General features: G+C 38.9%; 1 protein-coding gene across 10 annotated transcripts in view; it reads left to right on the top strand.

Annotated features, from left to right (window-relative positions):
• The window catches only part of LOC105466567 (sorting nexin 25), a 149,420-nt gene that overhangs the window by 100,823 nt on the left and 25,064 nt on the right, over nt 1-23,533 (top strand). For 9 of the 10 annotated variants that reach the window (XM_011715597.3, XM_071092742.1, XM_011715598.3 and 6 more), the window contains 3 exons: nt 5,050-5,181; nt 7,848-8,120; nt 17,246-17,410. In XM_011715597.3, coding sequence (XP_011713899.2) covers nt 5,050-5,181; nt 7,848-8,120; nt 17,246-17,410 — 570 coding nt within the window. The other variant, XM_071092747.1, reaches the window with a different exon arrangement.

Genomic DNA, 23,533 nt, shown 5'->3' with positions numbered 1-23,533 from the left:
AGAAGAACTCTAGAGTAGCTACTGTGAATGTCAGACAAAACAGACTTCAGAACAAGGAGTAGAACCAGAGATGAAGAACATTTCATTATGATAAAGGAGTCAGTTCATCAGGAAGATGTAATAATCAGATGTTCTTAATCAATAGGGAGACCTTGAGAGTGTACATGAAGCAAAACCTGACAAAAATGAGAAAAAATTTCACAAGTACAGTTGGAAATGTTAACATTCCCCCTCAGTAATATCAGTAATAGGAAGATGTGGAAAATTCCCAAATATTTGGAAATATAAGTAGCATATCTAAATAAGGCTTTCATCAAAGAAGAAATTATAAGGAAAATTAGAAACTATTTTCAATGGAGTGAATATGCAATATATCAATTATTTGTGGGATATATTATGATATATATATTGTGGGATATATTGTGCAGTTAAAGCAGCACTCAGAGGAATTATATACAGTTGGCCTTGAACAATGTGGGGGTTAGGAGTGCTGACCCTCCCCTGAGCAAAAATTCACATATAACTATAGAGTCTCCAAAAGTTTAACTACCCATATCCTACTATTAACCAGAAGCCTTACCAATAACAGTCAGTTAACACAGATCTTGTATATGTATTATATACTGTACTGTTACAATAAAGTAGGCTATAAAGAAAATGAAAATGTTACTAAGAAAATCATAAGGGAGAGAAGGTATTTTTACTACTCACCGGAAGTGGATCATCACAGGGGTTTTCATCCGCATCATCTTCACATTGTCCAGGCAGAGGAGGAGGAAGAAGAGGGGTTAGTCTTGCTGTCTCGGGGCGGCAGATATGGAAGAAAATCTTGTACAAGTGGACCTGTGCAGCTCAAACTCATGTTGCTCAAGGGTCAACTATACTTTTTAATGCTTGCAGCAGAAGAGAAGAAGGGTATGAAATCAGTGATCTAATCTTTTAAGAAGCTATGAATTGGCCCAGTGAGGGGGCTCATGCCTGTAATCCCAGCACTGTGGCAGGCGAAGACAGGAGGATCGCTTGAGGCCAGGAGTTAGAGACCAGCCTGGGCAACATAACAAGACTCCCCTCTCTACAAAAAAAAAAAAAAAAAAGAAAACTTTAAAAAAAATTTTTAAAGAAGCTATAAATAAAAACTAAAATAACTAGAAGGAAGGAAAGCGAGAAGATGTGAATTACCAATATTAGGAATGAAATAGGACATCACTACAGATGCCACATACATTCAAAGGATGCTAAGGGAATAATGTGAACAACTTCAAGCCAATAAATTTGACAATTTAAATGAAATAGACAAATTCCCTGGAAGATACAAATTACCAAAACTGATTCAAAAAGAAATAGAGGCCAGACGCAGTGGTTCACGCCTGTAATCCCAACACTTTGGGAGGCTGAGGTGGGCGGATCATGAGGTCAAGAGATCGAGACCATTCTGGCCAACTTGGTGAAACCCTGTCTCTACTAAAAGTACAAAAATTAGCCGGGCATGGTGGTGGGCGTCTGTAATCCCAGCTTCTCGGGAAGCTGAGGCAGGAAATCACTTGAACCCGGGAGGTGGAGGTTGCAATGAGCCGAGATCACGCCATTGCACTCCAGCCTGGGTGACAGTGAGACTCCATCTCAAAACAAAAAACAAAACAAAAAAAAGACAAAAAGAAATAGAAACTCTGAATAACCCACAGTTTATTGAAGAATATGATAATAATTTAAAACCTTCTCACAAAACTCCAGACTCAGATCATTTCACTGGTGATTTTCTTTTTTCTTTTTCTTTTTTTTTTGAGATGGAGTCTTCCTCTGTTGCCTAGGCTGGAGTGCCAGTGGTGCGATCTCAGCTCACTGCACCCTCCGTCTCCCAGATTCAAGCAATTCTCTTCCCTCAGCCTCCTGAATAGCTGGAGTTACAGGCATGCACCACCACACCCAGCTAACATTTGTATTTTTAGTAGAGACAGGGCTTCACTGTGTTGGCCAGGCTGGTCTCCATCTTCTGACCTCAGGTGATCTGCCCTCTTTGGCCTTCCAAAGTGCTCGGATTACAGACATGAGCCACTGTGCCCAGCCTCACGGGTAAATTCTATAAAACAAGTAAGGAAGAGATAATACCAATCTTAACCATATTCTTTCAAAAAACGGAGAAGGGAGCGCTTCATCTCATCCTAGGAGGAGGCTAGCATAACTGATACCAAACCAGAGGAAAAAAACTACAGAATGGTGTCCCTCATGACCCTAGACAGAAAAGTCCTTAACAAAAATACTGGGAAATCAGATCCAGCAATCGGTAACTCACAAAAATAATGTCAGTATATGTTCTCCTGACAGTGGGTCCTTAGTATAATCATTGTCTACTTCATGTCTTTGCAATGCTATTATTAAGGCTTAATGGAATATTTGTTTTTAAAACAGCTTAATTAAGGTATGTGACATGCAGTGTACTGCTCGTATTTAAAGTGTACAATTTGATAAGTTTTGACATACACATATATTCAATTAAACCATTGCCACAATCAAGATAATAAACATAGCCATCACCCACAAAACTTTTTTGTGTCCTTTGTAATTTCTCTTTGGATCCCAGTTGAGAATCACTGCTAATCCTTTTATCCATATTTATGTAACTAGAAAGTGACCTCTTAACTATTCTGATTTTTGGCACTTATTTTGCCTTCTCTTTCTCCTGGTTCAGGCTCTTCCTGATTAGTTTTTGTTGTTGTCTTTGTTGATTCAGAACAGTTATTATTAGTAAGTCTCAGAACAACCTGGAAAGTAGGTGGTATCATTCACATTTTATGGGTGAAAAAACTGAGACTCAGAGTGATGGAGTAACATAGAGCTCACGGAACTGGAAAGGAGTGGAGTCAGGATTCAAACCTCAGTATATCTACTTCCAAAGCCTGAGCAACTTTAACTTCACAGCGTTGCCTTCCTGTCTTGCTTTGTTTTGAAAACAAAGAGTCTGTGTTGCCTTATTTTTTTTGCAACCACCAGTGGCCCCAAAATGGAAAGATAGAAGGAAGAGTTAAAATAGGGTTGAAGAGGAAATGGAAATAGGAGTACATGGAGTTTGGAAATCAGCGGCAATAAATGGCAGATCCTTATGCCAATTTGCGTATCATTTTCCTTATTTGATCCAAGGCCAATCCAAAATGAACACTATCGAATGCAGCCCAGGACTTGACTTGAATCTGAAAGGGTTTCCTGGCCCTTTCTGTTGATGCTGGAATTGTTGGCACATCTTCCTTAGCCAAATTGATACGGGTTCCTTTAAACCCCTTTGGAGCATGTACAGTTAGGATTTTGTGCTTCAAAATGCTTCACTGGTAGACTTTACATAAAGACACATGTTCTAGTGTTCCACAGCTAGTAAACTAACTAAATATTATTGGTCTGAAATATTTATAGAAATGAATTATTAATGGTCTGTAGCAAGGGATATCCATGTCCTTAAGTTAGTTACTAGGAGCTGTTAGAAAATGCCTGCCCCAGCAGCCCATAGAATGGGAGAAAATTTTTGCAATCTGCCCATCTGATAAAGGTCTAATATCCAGAATCTACAAAGAACTTAAACAAACTTACAAGAAAAAAAACAACCCCACCAAAAAGTGGGCGAAGGATATGAAAAAAATTAAGCTGAAAGCTGAGTCATGCAGGAAGCTGCTTTTCCTTTTGTTCCTAAGCAGAAGTTACAGACAGAAGGTTTGATATCTCCGCAGGTAGCTACTCTGTGTTCATCTTATCTTGTGTAAAGTGCCGATTTACTGAGCGTCAGAGGATTACGTAATTGACTATTGCCCTGCCTGCTCCTTTTTGCTTGGAACGTGTGGATTACCATACTCTCCTTTCCCCTCCAGCCCCCTTTTCCCCTTTAAATATTGAAGCACTCAAAGTCATCTTTGGAGAAAGGCACAGACCACAGACTGTTTCTGTGACTCCATGTTTATTTCTTCCAGACATGTCCTTAATCTTGGCAAAATAAACTTCCAAACTGATGGAGACCTGTCTCGGACACTTTCTGATTTGCAATGCCAAATAAATCTTTGTTGAATGAGTGAATGGGTAATAGGAAATTGCTATTTTTTCAGTATGTGCATTTCGAATATTCAGTAAGCTTTATTCCATTTAAAATGTAGTAAGAGATATTTCAGTTTACCAGTACTATGTTACATCCACTCTGACTTTAAAAAATGCATGTTTTCAGCTCACATCACTGATTGTTAGAGAAATGTAAATCAAAACCACAATGAGATACCATCTTACACCAGTCAGAATGGCAATTATTGAAAAGTCGAGAAACAGATGCTGACGAGGCTGTGGAGAAATAGGAACACTTTTACACTGTTGGTGGGAATGTAAATTACTTCAACCATTTTGGAAGACAGTATGACAGTTCCTTGAGGATCTAGAACCAGAAATACCAGTTGACCCAGCAATCCCATTACTGCGTATGTACACAAGGGAATATAGATCGTTCTGCTATAAAGACACATGCACATATATGTTTATTACAGCACTATTTACAATAGCAAAGTCATGGAAGCAGCCCAAATGCCCATCAGTGATAGACTAGATAAAGAAAATGTGGTACATATATACCACAGAATACTACACAGCCATAAAAAGGAATGAGATCATGTCCTTTACAGGGACATGGATGGAGCTGGAAGCCATCATCCTCAGCAAACTAACACGGGAACAGAAAACCAAACATCACATGTTCTCACTCATAAGTGGGAGCTGAACAATGAGAACACATGGACACAGGGAGGGGAACAACACACACCAGGGCCTATTGTGGGGTGGGCGGACAAGGGGAGAGAACTTAGAGGACTGGTCAATAGATACAGCAAAACACCCTGGCACAGGTATACTTATGTAACAAACCTGTATGTTTACTTAAATAAATTGTAAATTACTACAATAAAATTTTACTTTATTCCTTAAAAAAAAATGCATTTTTACCCTAAATGTAGAAATTAGTCCATTGGAAGTTAAAGCTAACTGATATTTAAAATTGATTTTTAAAAATGTTTTCTTAAATTCTCTCAATAGATTCTTCAGTTTGAAGATATCTTGGCCAATACTTTCTACAGAGAGCACTTTGGAATGTACATGGAAAGGATGGACAAGAGAGCTCTGATTAGTTTTTGGGAATCTGTGGAACATTTAAAGAATGCTAACAAGGTAGTATATGTAGGCTGAAAGGAATATTAATCACTAGCTGATGTGAACTTGGCATGTGAGACAGTGTATCTGTTTTTCTCAAGATAAGTATACATTAAAAGAATCTTTTAAACCAAATACAATATTGACATTGTGTTCTAGCCCATAATGGCAAATAAAATTACATTATATTTTTGCAGAAGATGCTTTTGAATGTGTAGTCAAGGGAAAAGAGGTATTATAAATGTACCAAGAGATTGAATTTAGTTTTGAGTATTTTTTTTTACACATTATAAACAGGCATATACATATCCACATTGCTATTACAATGAATTTGGTCCCCTCACCTACACTTCAGTCTCATAATCTTGCCATTTATAATATCATAATGTGCATGTTTCATACTTTGCCTTTTATTTCAATTTTTTTTTTTTGAGATGGAGTCTCAGTCTTTTACCCAGGCTGGAGTGCAGTGGGGCCATCTCGGCTCATTGCAATCTCCACCTCCCAGATTCAAGCAATTCTCCTCCCTCACACTCCCAAGTAGCTGGGACTACAGGCACATGCTACCACACCCAGCTAATTTTTGTATTTTTAATAGAGACAGGGTTTTACCATGTTGGCCAGGCTAGTCACAAACTCCTAACTTCAGGTGATCTGTCTATGTGGGCCTCCCAAAGTACTGGGATTACAGACATGAGCCACCACACCTAGCTTTTATTTCAATTTAAATATGAATAAAGGAAAATAAAAATGTTTTTGGGTACACATACATCTTGCAATGAAGATCCCAGTAATCAGCATTGTGCTTTGCATTTGGCAATATATATTTAAGAATTATGTGTACACAATCTTTATGTATACAGTCAGCCTTCCTTATCTGTGGGTTCTATATCTGTGGACTCAATCAACCATGGACTGAAAATATTTGGGGGGAAAAAACTGCATCTGTACTGAATATGTACAGAGCCTTTTCCTTGTCATTATTTCCTAAAACTACAAAATCACAATCATTTACGGAGCATTTACATTTTATTAGGTATAAGTAATCTAGAGAGGATTTAAAGTATACGAGAGAATGTACATGGTTATATGCGAAAACACTGCACCATTTTATATCAGGGACTTGAATGTCCTCGGATTTTGGTATCTTCAGGAGATCTTAGAACCTATCTTCCATAGATCCCGAGGTACAACTGTATATGTATGTATATGTCTATAAACATACACAATATCTATAACGTGACATATGTGATCAGTATATACTATTGTGAGAGGTTTATTGAAATAAGTATGAAGAGACCGGACGCGTTGGCTCATGCCTATAATCCCAGCCCTTTGGGAGGCCAAGGTGGGCAGATCACAAGGTCAGGAGTTCAGGACCAGCCTGGCCAACATGGTGAAACCCCGACTCTACTAAAAATACAAAAATTAGCCAGGCATGGTGGTGCATGCCTGTAATCCCAGCCACCTGGCAGGCTGAGGCAGGAGAATTGCTTGAACCTAGGAAGGCAGAGGTTGCAGTGAGCCAAGATCACTCCAGCCTGGGCGACAGAACAAGATTTGGTTTTGGGGAAGGCAGGGGGAAACACCAAGAGCATTTTGTACATTGAATTACTCATTCGCATGTGAATGTTGCTAGAATAGACTGCCAGTTTAAAATATATCGTAAATCATAAACTATATTTGTTAAGGAACTAAATCCAGTCTTTAAATCTTCTTAGGAATGCCTTTTATTGTTAATTTACAAGCCCCAAATTACCTAATTTTATCCAATATTGTATTTGCTAACTCTGTTACTCATTTTAATCACCAGTTTTGACTACAAATAACTTCTGGTTGTTCTCAAAGGAATATTGTAAAGAGCAATCTAAAAAGTTTTTCCTAAACTATGGAAGAGAATTTGAAATTTTTCAATGGAATAAGAGCGTATAGCTTCTTTGAAATAGCCTTATTTTTTTGATCTAGCAACATTGATTTGGACATTCTGGGATGTATGTTAAATTAGTTATGTTCATTAAGTTGTATGCTTTTGCTCTTTACTGTTGTCGAAAACTTTGCATAACATTCCTAGAGTTAATGCAATGCCTTTAGAGGAACTATAAAGATTATGTTAATCTGAAGAGAGGTTTTGCATTTCTGAAGTAGGCTGGTGATGACCCAGGCTCATTGCTGAAGACAAAGCTGTCTAATATAAGCTTGACGAGGACATAATCATTCTGAAGTAGTCATTCTGAAGAGTGTTTTTCTGAGTTACACAGTTATTATATTGACTTCTTTCTGGGATGAGAAATGGCACTTCTAGTTACTTATATTAGGTAATATTAGGTAAAAAGTTAAATTGATATTAGCTAACACATTTTTTTCTTGCGGAATTCAGATTTATGAAAAGGAATCTATTACAGGAGGAGAACTGTTACTCTGTTTTTCCCGCCTCCAGTGGTTAAAAGAAATTGCAGGTGTTGACTGTTTAACATGTTCATTTAAAGAACCAGTTTTTTTTTTTTTTTTTTTTTTTTTTTTAGGATCTGACATTTGCCCCTGGATCCTGAATATGGACACAAAATTCTACATACCAGGGTGCACCTTAAGTGTCTTTCTTCTGACTTTCAAATGCAGAGAATTCAGAGAAAAATAATCTTTCTCAGAGATATGTCTTACTTTTCTTTATCTTCCTGTCTTTTCAGAATGAAATTCCACAATTAGTTGGTGAAATTTATCAGAATTTCTTTGTGGAGAGCAAAGAAATATCTGTGGAAAAATCACTTTACAAAGAAATTCAGCAGTGTCTTGTAGGAAATAAAGGTATTGAAGTATTCTACAAAATCCAGGGAGATGTTTATGAGATCCTAAAGGATAGGTATTACCCTTCATTTATTGTCAGTGACCTGTATGAGAAATTGTTGATAAAAGAGGAAGAGAAACATGCCTCACAGATGATTTCCAACAAGGATGAGACGGTGAGTCACATTTAACTTTCTGCTCCTTTTTATTGGATAAGCTTTTAAATATGTTTAGGTGGGTGCATATTGTATGAGCCAAATTTGATGCACATCTTTATCTTTTAATATACAGGACCTTAAATAGAATAAAAGTAACATATTTTAATATACAAGACCTTAAATAGAATAAAAAGTAAACGTGAATAACCTTGTCTCTGGTTGTATGTATTTCTTCTTGCCCTTTTATCCTCTGACCTACATGTTCCCTCCTGCTGGCATTGAGTCAGAGACCTCCTGCCCTCTGTCTGTTTTAGACACATCTCTGGCCTGACTCCTAAAAAGTGAAGACAGAAAGTCTGTAGGGTGGGACATTTATGGGTTAGACCAGTTAAGAAAACCAGTAGAACTATAGCCCTAGAAGAGAGAAGAGATGGGGAAAAAATGAGGAGAGGTAGGGAATGCAGGAAGGGTTAAAGGAAATATTTTGGAGTTTAAAAAAGTCAGAAGAAATTAAAATGCTCCAAAAGAAAACTTGCTAATGTAAGAGTTAAATAAAGAGGAAAGAAACACGAAAAGCAGCTCAACAGTCAAAGACAGACTTATTTTGGAGAATAAACCTGAGAGGGGCTTCTGGCAGATTTTTTTTGATCAGGAGCACTCCCTCTTACAGACTAAGAGTATTTAAGGGTTTTAGGGTGAGAGAGCTTATGACAGGTTTGGAATGTTTCTGTGTGGAGGAGAAGTTTATTGCAGGGTTGGAATGTTTCTGGCCAGAGGGGAGGTTATCTTGGGGCTGACATGTCTCTGGCCAGAGGGAAGGTTATCTCGGGGCTGGCATGTCTCTGATTGGGGAGGGGTTTATCTTAGGGTTGGAATGTTTCTAGTTGGAGATGTCATTTGTGGTTTGTGGTCTTACTGACCTTAACTATTAGGCTGATGCCCTTTGTATTTAGGTGATTTTTGATCAAGGGGATCTTTAGAATGGCAGTGCTTGTCCAAAATGGCGATGCTCCTGCTCTGTCACTCCAGACCCTGTAGTTATAAAAAGGACAAGGGGTGGCGTGTTCTTTCTGGCTACTTCCTGCTGATGAGGGGACGGAGAATTTTCTGGTCTTAAATTGACTGTAGGAGTAATGCCATCTGTAGATGTTTTTGGGTAGTTATCTGTGAAATAGCCATAATCCTGTCATTTAAAAATTTTTGAAAAAGGTTAATTAGGCAGGGTAAGAACATTAGTCCTAGGCATATTATTAGGAGAGGGCCCAGGAATGGGATCACCCATGCTATGATTTTGTTTCCAAACCAAGAATCCGTTTGGTTATTTTGGTATTCCCTTAGCTTTTTAGCCCTTTCTTTAAGTTTTTCAGCAGTTTGTCTCTTACTAGGCCCAATTGATTGAGATAGAAACAACATTCCTCACCCAATGAGAGACAGAGGGGCTTGTTTGGGAAGGTCCATGTGTAATTTTCTGTAAGTAACCATTAGTAAAAGACAAATCGCCGGGTGTGGTGGCTCACGCCTGCAATCCCAGCTCACTCTGTAATCTCAGAGACTGAGGCGGGTGGATCATGAGGTCAGGAGTTTGAGACCATCCTGGCCAACACAGTGAAACCTCGTCTCTACTAAAAATACAAAAAAATAGCTGGATGTGATAGCATGCGCCTGTAGTCCCAGCTACTTGGGAGGCTAAGGCAGAAGAATCACTTGAACCCGGGAGGCGGAGGTTGCAGTGAGCCAAGATCGCGCCACTGCACTCCAGCCTGAGCGACAATGTGAGACTCCATCTCAAAAAAAAAAAAAAGAAAAAAAAAAAGACACATCATGGTAGGACTGATTTGCTGTATTATACTTGGTTTAATCATTTGCATACAGCACAGTAAGAAGAATTATTTGTTAAATAGGACTTTTAAATTGGCTTTGATGAACTTTGTTCCGTAGAAGGAACCTGAGATAAGACCTTTTTAAAGCCAAGTCCAGTCATGGATTTTTACCGTCAGATACCTATGAGTTGGGTGATGTTTCTCCTCTTGAGGTTCCAGGATAACTTGGGGTTCCTGGCCTGTCAGAAAGGGACCTTCTTTACTTACCACAGATCAGAAACCCTGTACAGGAACTGTGTACACAGTATATGAGGCCAGTTTTCTAAGGGCTTTATTGGCTTCGTAAGTGAAGTTTGATTCCTTAAAGAGAAGCACACCATTCCAGTCAAAGCCTTGGTAAAATAACCACTTTTTCCAACTGTGCCCTGTTACAAAAGAAAACAAATTCTTACTGCACTTATGCAAATAACTATATTGCCATAACTTAAGAATACTCAGAGATAGTTTCCAAATGCTAGAGAAAATCAGGTAGAGAGAAACAAGTATGCTTCAAATTTTGTTCATGGGAGTATTGCTAAAAGCTGTCAATAGCTCAAAAGAAAAGTTACTTTGACTTTGAAAAGCAAAACAAAGGATTAGCAATATTTTAAGCAAAACGTCAGAAAGATCACTCCAGTCCCCTGTTAGTTCTGTTCATGCAGTTAATTCCTGTCCTGCTTGACATTAATGAACGTTTTAGCTATTCAAGAGTCCTGAACATTTTTCCTCTATTCTGATGTCACAATCTCCAAAGTTATCAGAAACCTGCATTTAAGAGCACCTGTTAGAGCCTTATAGCTGATTATAAAACCACCTTCTAAAGAGGACCAAAACAAGACAACAATTGTTTATGGAGGACCAAAAGTTTTAGGGTAGCCATCGTTAAAGACACAATGGACAAGGAAATCTGTTACTTCTGTGGCACAAAGTAATTTTAACACAATTATAATTACTACTGATAACATACATTAAGATATATCAGAATTATAGGAGTCTCCCATAACATTGGAACACATACCAATAACTTATTTATGCAAACATAGCCCAAAGAAAGCCGAACACCATTTTGTATTTGACAATGCTTCCTATATGATTTTATACCAAATAAGCCAAATTTTACTTTTATATTAGTGTGCTATTAATGTTAAACTCAATTTTTAATAAACCTTGTAGACACATTTACCCAATTTTAATGTTTGACCATAAGGTAAGATTTTTATAGACCCTTTTTAACCCTTTATAATTTTTGTTAAGGAGCAGGTTAGTGCTTTGAGAAAAACCCGTTGTGCTTTTATTTTAATGCTCAGTTTACAGAAAAACTGGATGATACCCCTTCAACTTTAGCCAATATGTTTACACACAGAATTTCCTTTACAATTAACCTTCCAAAACTTGTGTGAACCTTCTTTTTTATTTTATTCAACTTAAAACAATTCTTTAATCTTTTAATCTAGGTAAAAATCCACATTCCTATGCCTCCTTATAATCTTTTTGCCAAAAGTATATGTAAAATGTTTTTTCAATAGTCTTAAATACATATTACACTGTTAACTTTTAGCAACCTTTACTTTTGTTGGTAAGTTTGGGGTTTTAATTAGGTACCAGGTGGAGAGCTGAGGACCTGGACAGAAGTGCAGATAAGGTCTGACTTATTCCAGCATTTGACTCTGTGTGGCCTGGGCCTTCTCTAGCTGTGAAGCAGGCAGGTTGTACAGCTAAGAGTTATAGTAGCATTTTATAAAGCATTCAGGAGGCTTAATCACTTTTAAATTGTACAACATTTCTTATATGAATTCCCTTTTATAAAATTTTTCACAACTTACACAGACAATCTCTGACATGCCTCGACTTTCTGATTTGTTGTAAACATCCCTCTCTTTAAACAACCAGTTAATTTACTTTAGGACAAGAATTTACCATATAAGATACTTTTTTATATAAATTATCTTTTCTTTAATATCATTTGCATAGCTAGGGGGTATGGCTAATTTCATATGTCCCCAGGCCTTATCTATTTTTGTGTATTAACTTAGTTTACAGTTTAGCTTTGAAACAAAGATGGTAACAATCCTTTCCCAAAACAAACTTCCTTTATGTCTGTGGACTAGACTGCCTAAAGCCACAAGATTAGAAGTTAGGGTATTTCACTAAATAGTTCAAGATGTAGCTAACTTTATTAGACCAATATTAATGTTTCATTTATTAAAAAATTACACAAGCAAAGATTATTCCGTCTGGGCTGAGTTATAATTTTGTAGCCTGTATGCTAGATTTTGACACCTTACAGTATTTGGCAGAGATAAGTATGAAACTGCTTGATCAATAAATGAAAGCAAAAATGTATGCAGGCAGTTCTTAAGACATTTCTGATCTTACTGTGCCAGTAAGTTGTAAAGTCTCGTGAACTGAAAGATTGCATAGCTTTTACTTTTCCCATAAAAATATTTGATTTAAGCACTGATTTTTATTAGGCCAATTAATTAAAGCTCTTTTAGTAGACATTGCACACAACACATGTATAGCCACACAGACACCCAGAAGAAGATCCAGTAGTTATAAGATTTTTTTTTCTAATTTCCCAATTGGATTATTGGCCTTTGGGTGAGGCCCTTTAAGAACAAAGGCTAGGAAAACAATTTCCATGGCCTAATAAACAAGTGTAGCTGGAAGACAAAGACAGATTTTGAAAGGTACTTATTCACCTCTAAATCCAGGGTTCCATAAGGAAAACAGAGATTTTTTCCCAGAACGGGATTTGTGGCACTTTTTTGGTTTTCCCAAGGAGCCCCAGGCCACCAGATGTCATTTTAGGATCTTTCATACATGCACCAAGAGTGGCAAGACAGAGTGGAGAAAAGTAATTCAGTTGACTGGGAAAAAGCCTTTTCCAGGAAAACAAGATTTACGAAGAGGAAAACATAAAGGCCTTTTAAATATACTCATAGCTTGGATATTCATTTTAATTAAGTTGAGTGCTCTTATCGGGGTGAGGTTGGAGGTTAGAGTTATATAAATGTCATGCCAAGTTAAATTAAAGAATTGAGTTATGTGTAGGAATTCCCAGTGATAATGAGAGGGATTTTCAGAAAAAGATCCCAGATGCTGTTTGATCTGTGACAAATCAAACATGGAGAAAGGGACATGAACGCAAGCAGTGCCTTCAACCCCAGCTGCTTCCCGGAGGGGGAGAATGGCAGATTGACTGGTTGGAGTAGTTTTTGAACAGGTAACAGGTGGAGAAGGAGGAGGAGCAGGATTTGGGACTGAAGGCTTGGGGGCAGGAGGGGCCACTGGGGTGGAGGTTGGAACAGGCGAGGAGCAGATGCAGGGGAATAAGAGTACAGAGGAGATCCATCTGCAGGCTCAAAAGGGGTTTCCAAGGAAGGAGTTTTGGAGGAAGGAGAGACCCAGGGAGGGTTTTCCTTAAGAAGAAGGATTTCATGAGGGGTGCGAGCTTGACATAGGGAGGGTTGGGATCTAAGGTAGAAGAAAGCCTGAATATAGAGAACCACTTGCCATTTGCTATTCGTGGTTATAAAATTGTCAAGGTCCCTGAGAATTTGAAAGTCAAAGGTGCCGTTTTTGGGCCATCAGTTGTCATTATCTAATTTATATTGGGGCCAGGCTGTGTTGCAGTGAAAAACCAAACACTTTGGCTTTGTGCTTCTTTTTTTTTTTTTTTTTTTTTTTGAGACGGAGTCTTTTTCTGTCACCCAGGCTAGAGTGCAGTGGCCGGATCTCAGCTCACTGCAAGCTCCGCCTCCCGGGTTCACGCCATTCTCCGGCCTCAGCCTCCCGAGTAGCTGGGACTACAGGTGCCCGCCACCTCGCCCGGCTATTTTTTGTATTTCTTAGTAGAGACAGGGTTTCACCGTGTTAGCCAGGATGGTCTCGATCTCCTGACCTCGTGATCCGCCCATCTCGGCCTCCCAAAGTGCTGGGATTACAGGCTTGAGCCACCGCGCCCGGCCTGGCTTTGTGCTTCTTATAAGCCAAGTTTGGAGAAGTTGTGAAGGATGTAGGAATGTGGGATTGTTTGGCACCCATGTGGACGAGTGAGAAGAGGCTAAGGGTATCTGTTTTTTTGTTCCAGGCATCCCCAGACAAAAGACAGAGACCCAGAGTCCTCTTTCCAAAAGAGGATGGTTAAGCTAAGAAGAAACTGGGTATCCCCAAGATTTCTTCTAGTTTAGTCCCACTGCTCCTCTGAGGATCAGGATGGCAGACCTGACTTTCCTGGGCACCGTGAGAAAGCCTAGGGAAGGCAGATTTTACCAGTTGTCTGGATTAGTGTCTGATGTTGGATGTTCCGGTTGGAATCAGCAAAGGGCCTCTTTGACTGGAGCTGCACAAGGAAGACAGAGAGAGAGAGAGAGAGAGAGAGAGAGAGAGAAGGGAGGATGAGGGAGGAGGAGGGGACAAAGACTAGAGAGCTAAATACGTGTTGCGGGCAGTTGGAGGTGGATTCCTGAGACCTGAGGGTTTTAAGAACCCACCTGTGAGTAGTCCCAGCCTGAGGCTCACAGTACACTTCGGGTTAGTTGTCCTCCTCACGCAAATCACTCAAAAAGTGAAGTGAGAGACAAGACAGGGTGGGTGGCCAGAGACTCAGGGTCCAGCAGGACGGGCTGCTGCTGCCCACTGCTTCCTGAGTTGCAAGAGAGTCTCTATCCCCAACACCCATCCTAGGTTTCAGTATCAAATGTAAGAGTTAAAGAAAGGAAAGAAGCATGAAAAGTGGCCTAACAGTCAAAGACAGGTTTATTTTGGAGAATAAACCCGAGAGGGGCTTCTGGCCGATTTCATTCAGGAGCACTCTCTCTTACAGACGAAGAGTAGTTACTGGTTTTTAGGGTGAGAGAGCTTATCACAGGCTTGGAATGTTTCTGTGTGGAGAAGAAGTTTATTGCAGGGTTGGAATGTCTCTGGTCAGAGGGAAGGTTATCTTGGGGCTGACATCTCTCTGGCTGGAGGGTTATCTCAGGGCTGGCATGTCTCTGGTCGGGGAGGGATTTATCTTAGGGTTGGAATGTTTCTGGTTGGAGATGGCATTTGTGGTTTATGGTCTTGCTGACCTTAGCCATTAGGCTGATGCCCTTTGGATTTAGGCAGTTTTTGGTCAAGGGAAACTTTTAAATGGTGGTGCTTGTCCAAGATGGCGATGCTCCTACTCTGTCAGCTAAACCACACGTTAAGTCTAGTTTTCTTATAGCGTACACAATTATTTTGGATAGCTCCAGTTGCCATCTCTTATTTACTGTTAGTGACCCCTATGAGTTTTAAGGTTTGCGTGAAAGGAAACAAATTGTTTTTATAGTCATCTTACATAGAAAGATTATGATTTGTCTTGGATTTTTTCTTTCTGCCCAGTTCACTATCTCCAGCCCTGAGGACTCAAGTGTTTGCTCTTGATGGTATTAGAAGTCATCTTGGGGTCTCTGAACTGTTGGTTGTCTAAACTTCATATACATTCTTTTTTTTTAAGTTTTGTTGCTTGGTCCTTTACATGTAAAATCACTGAGCTGATTAGTCCAAAATTCGCTATTTATTGCATTTTATTTTTGATAGGTCACAGTTTGTTGTATCTATGTTATCTCTCTACTTCAGAAATTAAGATGGTTAATTTTACAGCAAACGCTGTAAAAGAGGTTATTCAAATTAATTAAAACATCTATACTCAGCAGATACATTGAATAAGGATGTGAACTGACATTTGATGTGAGGTGACAGTAAACAAATAGGAAAAAGTATCTACTTTCACCTAGGATTCAAAGAGGCTGATACATAACTGACCTTTCGAGAACTCCAACTCTTTGTTCCAGTAATCTCTAGAAGTGGGAACTTTAGGAAATTTATCCTAGGAAAATAATTAAAATGTAGAAAAAAGTTTATGCATTTGTTTGTTTTTGTACATCTGGGACAGCAATAAAGCAGAATCAACCCATAACAGGAGCATCGTTAGGAATGTGCCTCATAAGTTCTCAATGCCATTGTTGTTCTAATTATTCTCATACAAGGCTGACTTAAAAATGGTAATTTTGAAGATGATAATACCCTCAATACCCAGCATTGTGTGTTATGTGAAGAAGGCAGAATACCCATTCAAATGAATACAAAGTATGAAATTATATATCATTTATATATATATTTATAGACAACCAGTTAAAAGAACATATGGGCTGGGTGCAGTGGCTCACATCTGTAATTCCAGCAGTTTGGTAGGCAGGTGGATCAGTTGAGGTCAGGAGTTCAAGACCAGCCTGGCCAACATGGTGAAACCCTGTCTCTACTAAAAATACAAAAATTAGCTGGACATAGTGGTGAGCACCTGTAGTACCAGCTACTCGGGAGGCTGAGGCAGGAGAATGGCTTGGACCGGGGAGGCAGAGGTTGCAGTGAGCTGAGATCATGTCACTGCACTCCAGTCTGAGCAACAGAGTAAGACTCTGTCTCAAAAAAAAAAAAAAAAAAAAAAAAAAAAACCACACACACATGCAAACAGCCTATTTTTCTATGACCATTGGTACTTTATTCTTCCTTGAAAAAATTTTAATTTACTGTTTGTTACGATTACTAAAAGTTAGAACAAGAAAACCTGGAAGAAAGTTAAGGATAAACTGGAAGCTGGATCTCAGCAGTTCTCTGCAGTGCCCTGCATGCTGTTGCTGCTCATGAATCTAATTCCTGTGCTGTTGGGTAATCTAGCCAGACGTTTCCAAGTTACAGAGTTCTTATGACTATTAAGTCACTTTCAAATGCTATTTTACTTGTAAAATAATATACCTATTGATTTGTAGAATATATCAAGAGAAGGACTGAACAAAGTATATACTGAAAATACTTTCGCTCATGGGAATATGGTAATTTTCTTTTATTGCATGAGTTTTTAATAATATACTTAGGAGACTGGAAAGAAGCCAAAAGTCAGTGTCTTGGTTGAAGATTAGGTACAGAATATCAGGTCGAGTTGGGAAGAAAACTGAGTTGCCGTCCCTTGTTCTATGCAGATTTCCTTAGACGTACCACTTGGGAAATAATGGCATGGGATTTCCCCCCCTTTTTTTAGGCTATAAAATGTTTCCTTTTTGCAATTCTGAACACCATTTACTTTGGTTCCAAAGACTTTGATTTTTCTCTTTGCTGAGAAAAAGCAGTCTGAATTTTCTACTTTGGTATTCTTTCCTTCCTGAAATGTAGTATTTTGCAACAGGGTATCGTGACAGATAATAATTACTGAATTTTCTATCATTATAAGATATGGTGGTATGTTACTCTCCCCTCCAGGGCCCAAGAGATGAGGCTGGTGAGGAAGCCGCGGATGACAGTACCAATCGGATCAATGAACAAGCCAGTTTTGCTGTAAACAAACTGCGAGAACTAAATGAGAAACTTGAATATAAAAGGCAAGCTCTAAATTCTATTCAAAATGCACCAAAACCTGACAAGAAGGTAACTCTTTGCTTTCAAGGTTGTCTTTGAAAATTTACATTTGTCTAATTTGGTAGTTTTCAGTTGAGGTTGAGAAATGTCCTTTTCTTTTAAAATAATTTTAACCATGAGCAAGTTCCATTGTTATTTTTTTGCTTCTAGGATAGAACTAGAAAGCATTTGTTTTTAATCTCTTATGGTTTGGAGTTCTTTCTCAGTTTCAGCTGTGAGTAACTCTGTCCTTTGCATCTGCTTTGCCTACAGGGCCTTTGGGGAACAGGCTAAGTAAGCTTTCTCTTGTGCCAGGGTCATTTCTGAAAGTTAATTAAATACTCGAGGACAATATTTTGAAAAAAAAAAAGTTTTCTTTTAACTGCTGCAAGTGCAATTTAGGGAACTTTACAGTATTGTACAGGAAATAAATTGTTTTGCTAGAAAACAACAATTTGAAAGTTTAAAAATGTACAGCATCTCACTAATTGACCTTTCTCAAACCCAAGCTGTGGTGTGGCTTTTTGCTTTGTGTTTTGCTCCTTAGAATTAAACAAGGAGGTTTCTCTAATATAGATATGGCTGATGCACTTTGGTCTGCCAGATTGGTCTCTGGCACTTTCTGAATGTGTGTTTGAGGATTTCAAGTGGTCAACATGAGAGCAACTTAAAATAAAACAATTTCAGTGAGTCACAGTGGGTTTTCTGTGAGCATGTGCCCAATCCTATTGAGCCTTCTTTAGTACTCTTTTTGTAGACATTCAAATGCTTTTGTAGTAGGAGAATGTTCCTGAGACAAGATGTAAGAAAAATTGGTATCATGAGCCTGTCAGCAATTTACAATTAAAATATCTATTAATCTATAATCCAGTTACTGTCTAGTTAAACAGTGAGTTTTCTTCAACAAAGAAAAAGCAAAAGAGAAGGAAGAAAGACCTGCAAAGGTGTGTCATCTTGGTTAGTAGTAATATTTTTACAAAATTATGTAGGAAGAAGTTTAATGGGAGTGTCACATTCATAATCATTGGTGATGGGCTGGCTGCACAATGAGATTACATACCTGTAATCTCAGCCCTTTGGGAAGCTGAGATGGATGGATCGCTTGAGCCCAGGAGTTTGAGACCAGCCTGGGCAACATAGGGAGACCCCATTTCTAGTAAAAATTTTTTTAAAAAATTAGCCCAGCATGGTAGTGCATGCCTCTAGTCCCCAGCTCTAGGCAGGCTGAGACAGGAGGATCTCTTGAGTCTGGAAAGTCAAGTCTGCACTGAGCCGTGATCACGTTACTGCACTCCAGACTGGGCAATAGTCTCAACAACAACAACAACAACAACAAAAACCCGTGGCCAGGCGAATGACTCACGCCTGTAATCCCAGCACTTTATGAGGCTTGACAACATTGTGAAACCCCGTCTCTACTAAAAATACAAAAATTAGCCCTGCGTGGTGGCGGGTGCCTGTAATCCCAGCTACGCAGGAGGCTGAGGCAGGAGAATCTCTTGAACCCAGGAGACAGAAGTTGCAGTCAGCCAAGATCATGCCACTGCACACCAGCCTGGACAACACAGCAAGACTCCATCAATCAATCAATCAGTCAATATTAATCGTACTCTGAAATGGAAACAAATGGCCAGGTTTCCTGGATTGTCATAAGAAATAGTTCATTCTCCCCCTTACAGGGAGTCATTCCCAGTTACTACATACAGAACTCAAAAGCCTGATCGTCTTCCCAGTGATAGGAACATGTCTGAGATGATCCACAGAATTTGCTGGCATGGCAGATAATCAGTATCTGCAATGTGGCATGTTCTTTAAGAACAGCTGTCTTATTTATTCTGGATTCATCTCATTATAAATTAAAATGCATCTATGGATAACAGTATGAAAGATAAGCTAGAGAATGTTCATTGAATTATTTTCTGCTTGGTTTGTTTGTTTGAAAGACATTCTTCAGCCCTTCTTAAAATAACTTTTGATAACCATGGAATAAACATTCTTAGCTATATTATATTTCATATATATTATATGAAAGAATTTTCAGGAAACGTGGAGCAATTCACTGGTACTATGGCTTAATTTGAACTCTACTCTCTGATCTACGTTTGCTATGTAATCATATTGTCCACAGGCTACTCACGGAGCACTCTGCTTCTGGCAGTTGCGCACGGGACAGAAAGGGCCCTGAGGATGGAAGGCAGCTGATCCTTCTCTCCAGAAGGAGACATAGTCCTCCTTTTGTGTTTTACTCATGTTGGTAAAAAAATTAATAATTAATTTTTTAAAAAACTTAAGATTGGCCGGGCGTGGTGGCTCATGCCTGTAATCCCAGCACTTTGGGAGGCCAAGGCAGGTGGATCACCTGAGGTCAGAAGTTTGAGACCAGCCTGGCCAACGTGGTGAAACCCCCCCTCTACTAAAACTACAATAATTAGCCAGTCATGGTGGCGGGCACCTGTAATCGCAGCTACTCGGGAGGCTGAGACACTAGAATCGCTTGAACCTGGGAGGTGGAGGTGGCAATGAGCCGAGATCACGCCATTGCACACCAGACTGGGCAACAGAGTGAAACTCAGTCTCAAAAAAAAAAAAAAAAAAACCCTAAGATTGATGTTGAAAACGGTTTTGGCAATCTAGCAATTAACACACTCCACCCCCAATATCTTGTAATAGTAAGACTTTTCTGGATTAAATATCTAATTATTAATCAGATCATTTTCCTGTAAGTACACAGTGGTGCAGACTTCTCCTCAATACAGAATGCCAGTGGTTTGCTTAACCCTCCTTCTCTCACAGACCTCTGTACCAGCAGTGTAATTAGCCGCCAGATGGTAAAGCTAGCCTTTTAGTTTGATTCCTGAAATTTACTGCCTAGGTTTTTGTTTTGTTTTGTTTTGTTTGTTGTCTTTGTTGTTGAGACGGAGTCTCGCTCTGTTGCCCAGGCTGGAGTGCAGTGGCCCGATCTCGGCTCACTGCAAGCTCCACCTCCTGGGTTCACGCCATTCACCTGCCTCAGCCTCCCGAGTAGCTGGGATTACAGGTGCCCGCCACCTCGCCCGGCTAATTTTTTTTTGTATTTTTAGTAGAAATGGGGTTTCACCATGTTAGTCAGGATGGTCTCGATCTCCTGACTTCGTGATCCACCCGCCTCGGCCTCCCCAAGTGCTGAGATTACAGGCGTGAACCACCACACCCGGCCGGTTTTTTTGTTTTTTTCCTTTACAGAGATTTTGTGAGTCTGGAGCAAACTGTCCAATTCTAGGATAATGCTGGGAGTAAACCATTAACCATGAAGAATCTCAGTAACACAAGTGATGAGTAAATGCATGGTGCTGTGTTAGTCACTGAAGACTCAGTGTAACATAGAGTCTGACGCCTGCCCTCAAGGAGCAAATATGCTGGTTATGGAATTAAAACAGACATGAAAATAAAATGATCACAGTACTTATTGATGATAAAATGCAGGACAATGGCATAGGCAAGGTGTGCTTCCTGTAGGCTTTCTGAGGAAGGAAAGAGCCCTTGAACACTGCATATTCAGGAGAGTTTTGGAGCAAAGCTGCTGTCCTCAAACTACAGAGTTATATAACTTTATAGGCTTTCTCATAAAAGAGATCTGAAGAGATGGTGAGTGTGGCATTTAAAAAATATTATTTATTTTTGTAAATTCTGGTAAAATATATATAACATTTACCATTTTAGCTATTTTTAAAATTTTATTTTTTATTTCAGTACATTTTTAGGGAGCTGGTGGTATTTGGTTACATGAATAAATTCTTTAGTGGTGCTTTCTGAGATTTTTGTTGCACCCATCACCTAAACAGTGTACACTGTACTCAGTTGTAATCTTTTATCCCTCATCCCTGCTCCAACCCTCTCCCGAATCCCCGAAGTCCAATGTATCATTGTCATGCTTTTGCCTCCTCATAGCTTAGCTTCCACTTATGAGTGAGAACATATGATATTTGGTTTTCCATTCCTGAGTTACTCCACTTGGAATAATAGTCTCCAAGTCCATCCGGGTTGCTGTGAAGGCCATTATTTCATTTCTTTTTATGGCTGAGTAGTATTCTATGCTCCTGTGCTCCATACAGACCACATTTTCTTTATCCACTTGTTGATTGATGGGCATTTGGGCTGGTTCCGTATTTTTGAAATTGCAAATTGTGATGCTATAAACATGCCTGTGCAAGTATCTTTTTTGTATAATGACTTCTTTTCCTCTGAGTAGATGCCTAGTAGTGGAATTGCTGGATCAAACAGTAGATGTACTTTTAGTTCTTTAAGGAATCTCCATACTGTTTTCCATAGTGGTTGTACTAGTTTACATTCCCCCCAACCGTGTAAAAATGTTCCGTTTTTACCACATCTACTCCAACATCTACTATTGTTGTATTTTTTTTTTTATCATTATGGACATGCTTGCAAGAGTAAGGTGGTATCACATTGTGGTTTTGATTTGCATTGCCCTGATAATTCCTGATGTTGAGCATTTTTTTTATATGCTTGTTGGCCGTTTGTACATCTTCTTTTCAGAATTGTCTATTCATGTACTTAGCTCACTTTTTGATGGGATTGTTTGTTTTTTTTCTTGCGAATTCGTTTGAGTTTTTTGTAGATTCTAGATATTAGTCCTTTGTTGGATGTATAGATTGTGAAGATTTTTTTCCCACTCTGTGGGTTGTCTGTTATTTCTGCTAATTATTTTTCTGTGCAGAAGCTTTTTAGTATTTTGCAACCATCACCAGAACTTTTCTCATCATGAAAAACTGAAATTTTGTATCTATGAAACAATAGTTCCCCATTTTTCCCTCTCTCCTGCTCTGGAAAAATCATCATTCTATTTTTTATCTCTATGAATTTAGCTACTCCAACTACCTGATGTTAGTGGAATCACGCAACATTTGTCCTTCTGTGACTGGCATTTTTCACTTAGAGTAATGTCTTCAGGCTTCATCCATGTGGTAGTGTGTGTTAGAATTTCATTGCTTTTTAAGGCTGAATCATATTTCATTGCATGTTTATACCACATTTTGTTTTGCTAACTATCCAGCAATAGACACCTGGTTTACTTCCACTTCTTGGCTATTGTTAGTAATGTTACAGTGAAAGTGGTTATACAAATACCTCTTAAAAAGATCTTGCTTCCAGTTCTTTTGGTATATACCCAGAAGTAGAATTGCTGGGTTCTATGCTAATTCTGTTTTTAATTTTTTGAGGAATCATTAAACTCTCTACCACAACATCTATACCATTTTACATTCCCACTACCAGTGCACAAGGGTTCCGATCTCTCCATGTCCTCCCTGCCAACACTCGTTATTTTCTTATTTTATAGTAGTCATCCTAATGGTTATCAGTTGGCATCTTATTTTGATTCTGATTTGCATTTCTCTAATGATTAGTTATGTTGAGTATCCTTTCATGTCCTTATTGGCCATTTGTGTCTCTGGAAAATGTCTGTTCAAATCCTTTGTGCGTTTTTAAATTGGGTTGTTTGTGGGTTTTATTGAGGTTTAGGAGTTTTCTATATTCTGGAGATGGAAACTCTGTCAGAGAGGTGATTTGCAAATATTTTCTTATATTTTGTGGTTTGCATTTTTACTATATCAGTAGTGTTCTTTGATGCACAGTTTTAAATTTTGATGAATTCCAGTTTGTCTATTTCTTCTTTTGTTGCCTGTGCTTTTAAAGTGTCATAACTAGTAAATCATAGCCAAAGCCAATGTGATGAAGCTTTTCCCCTATATTCTGTTTTTGTTTTTGTTTTATTTTGTTTTGTTTTGTTTGAGATGGAGTCTCGCTCTGTCTTCACTCCAGGCTGGAGTGAAGCAGCACAATCTCAGCTCCCTGCAACCTCCAACCCCCAGGTTCAAGCAATTCTCCTGCCTTAGCCTCCTGAGTAGCTGGGATTATAGGCACCCCCCTACCAACCTGGCTAATTTTTGTATTTTTAGTAGAGACAGGGTTTTGTCATGTTGGTCAGGCTGGTCTCCAACTCCTGACCTCAGGTGATCCACCCGCCTCAGCCTCCCAAAGTGCTAGTATTACAGGTGTGAGCCACTGTGCCCTGTACCCGGCCCCCTATATTCTCTTTTATGCATTTTATGATTTTTAGCTCTTTTGTTTAGATCTTTAATCTACTTTGAGTTAATT

This window comes from Macaca nemestrina, chromosome 3, assembly GCF_043159975.1.
Source record: "Macaca nemestrina isolate mMacNem1 chromosome 3, mMacNem.hap1, whole genome shotgun sequence".
NCBI classification, from domain to species: domain Eukaryota; kingdom Metazoa; phylum Chordata; class Mammalia; order Primates; family Cercopithecidae; genus Macaca; species Macaca nemestrina.
The sequence above is the reverse complement of the archived record's forward strand: the minus strand, read 5'-3'. Positions and strand labels throughout refer to the sequence as shown.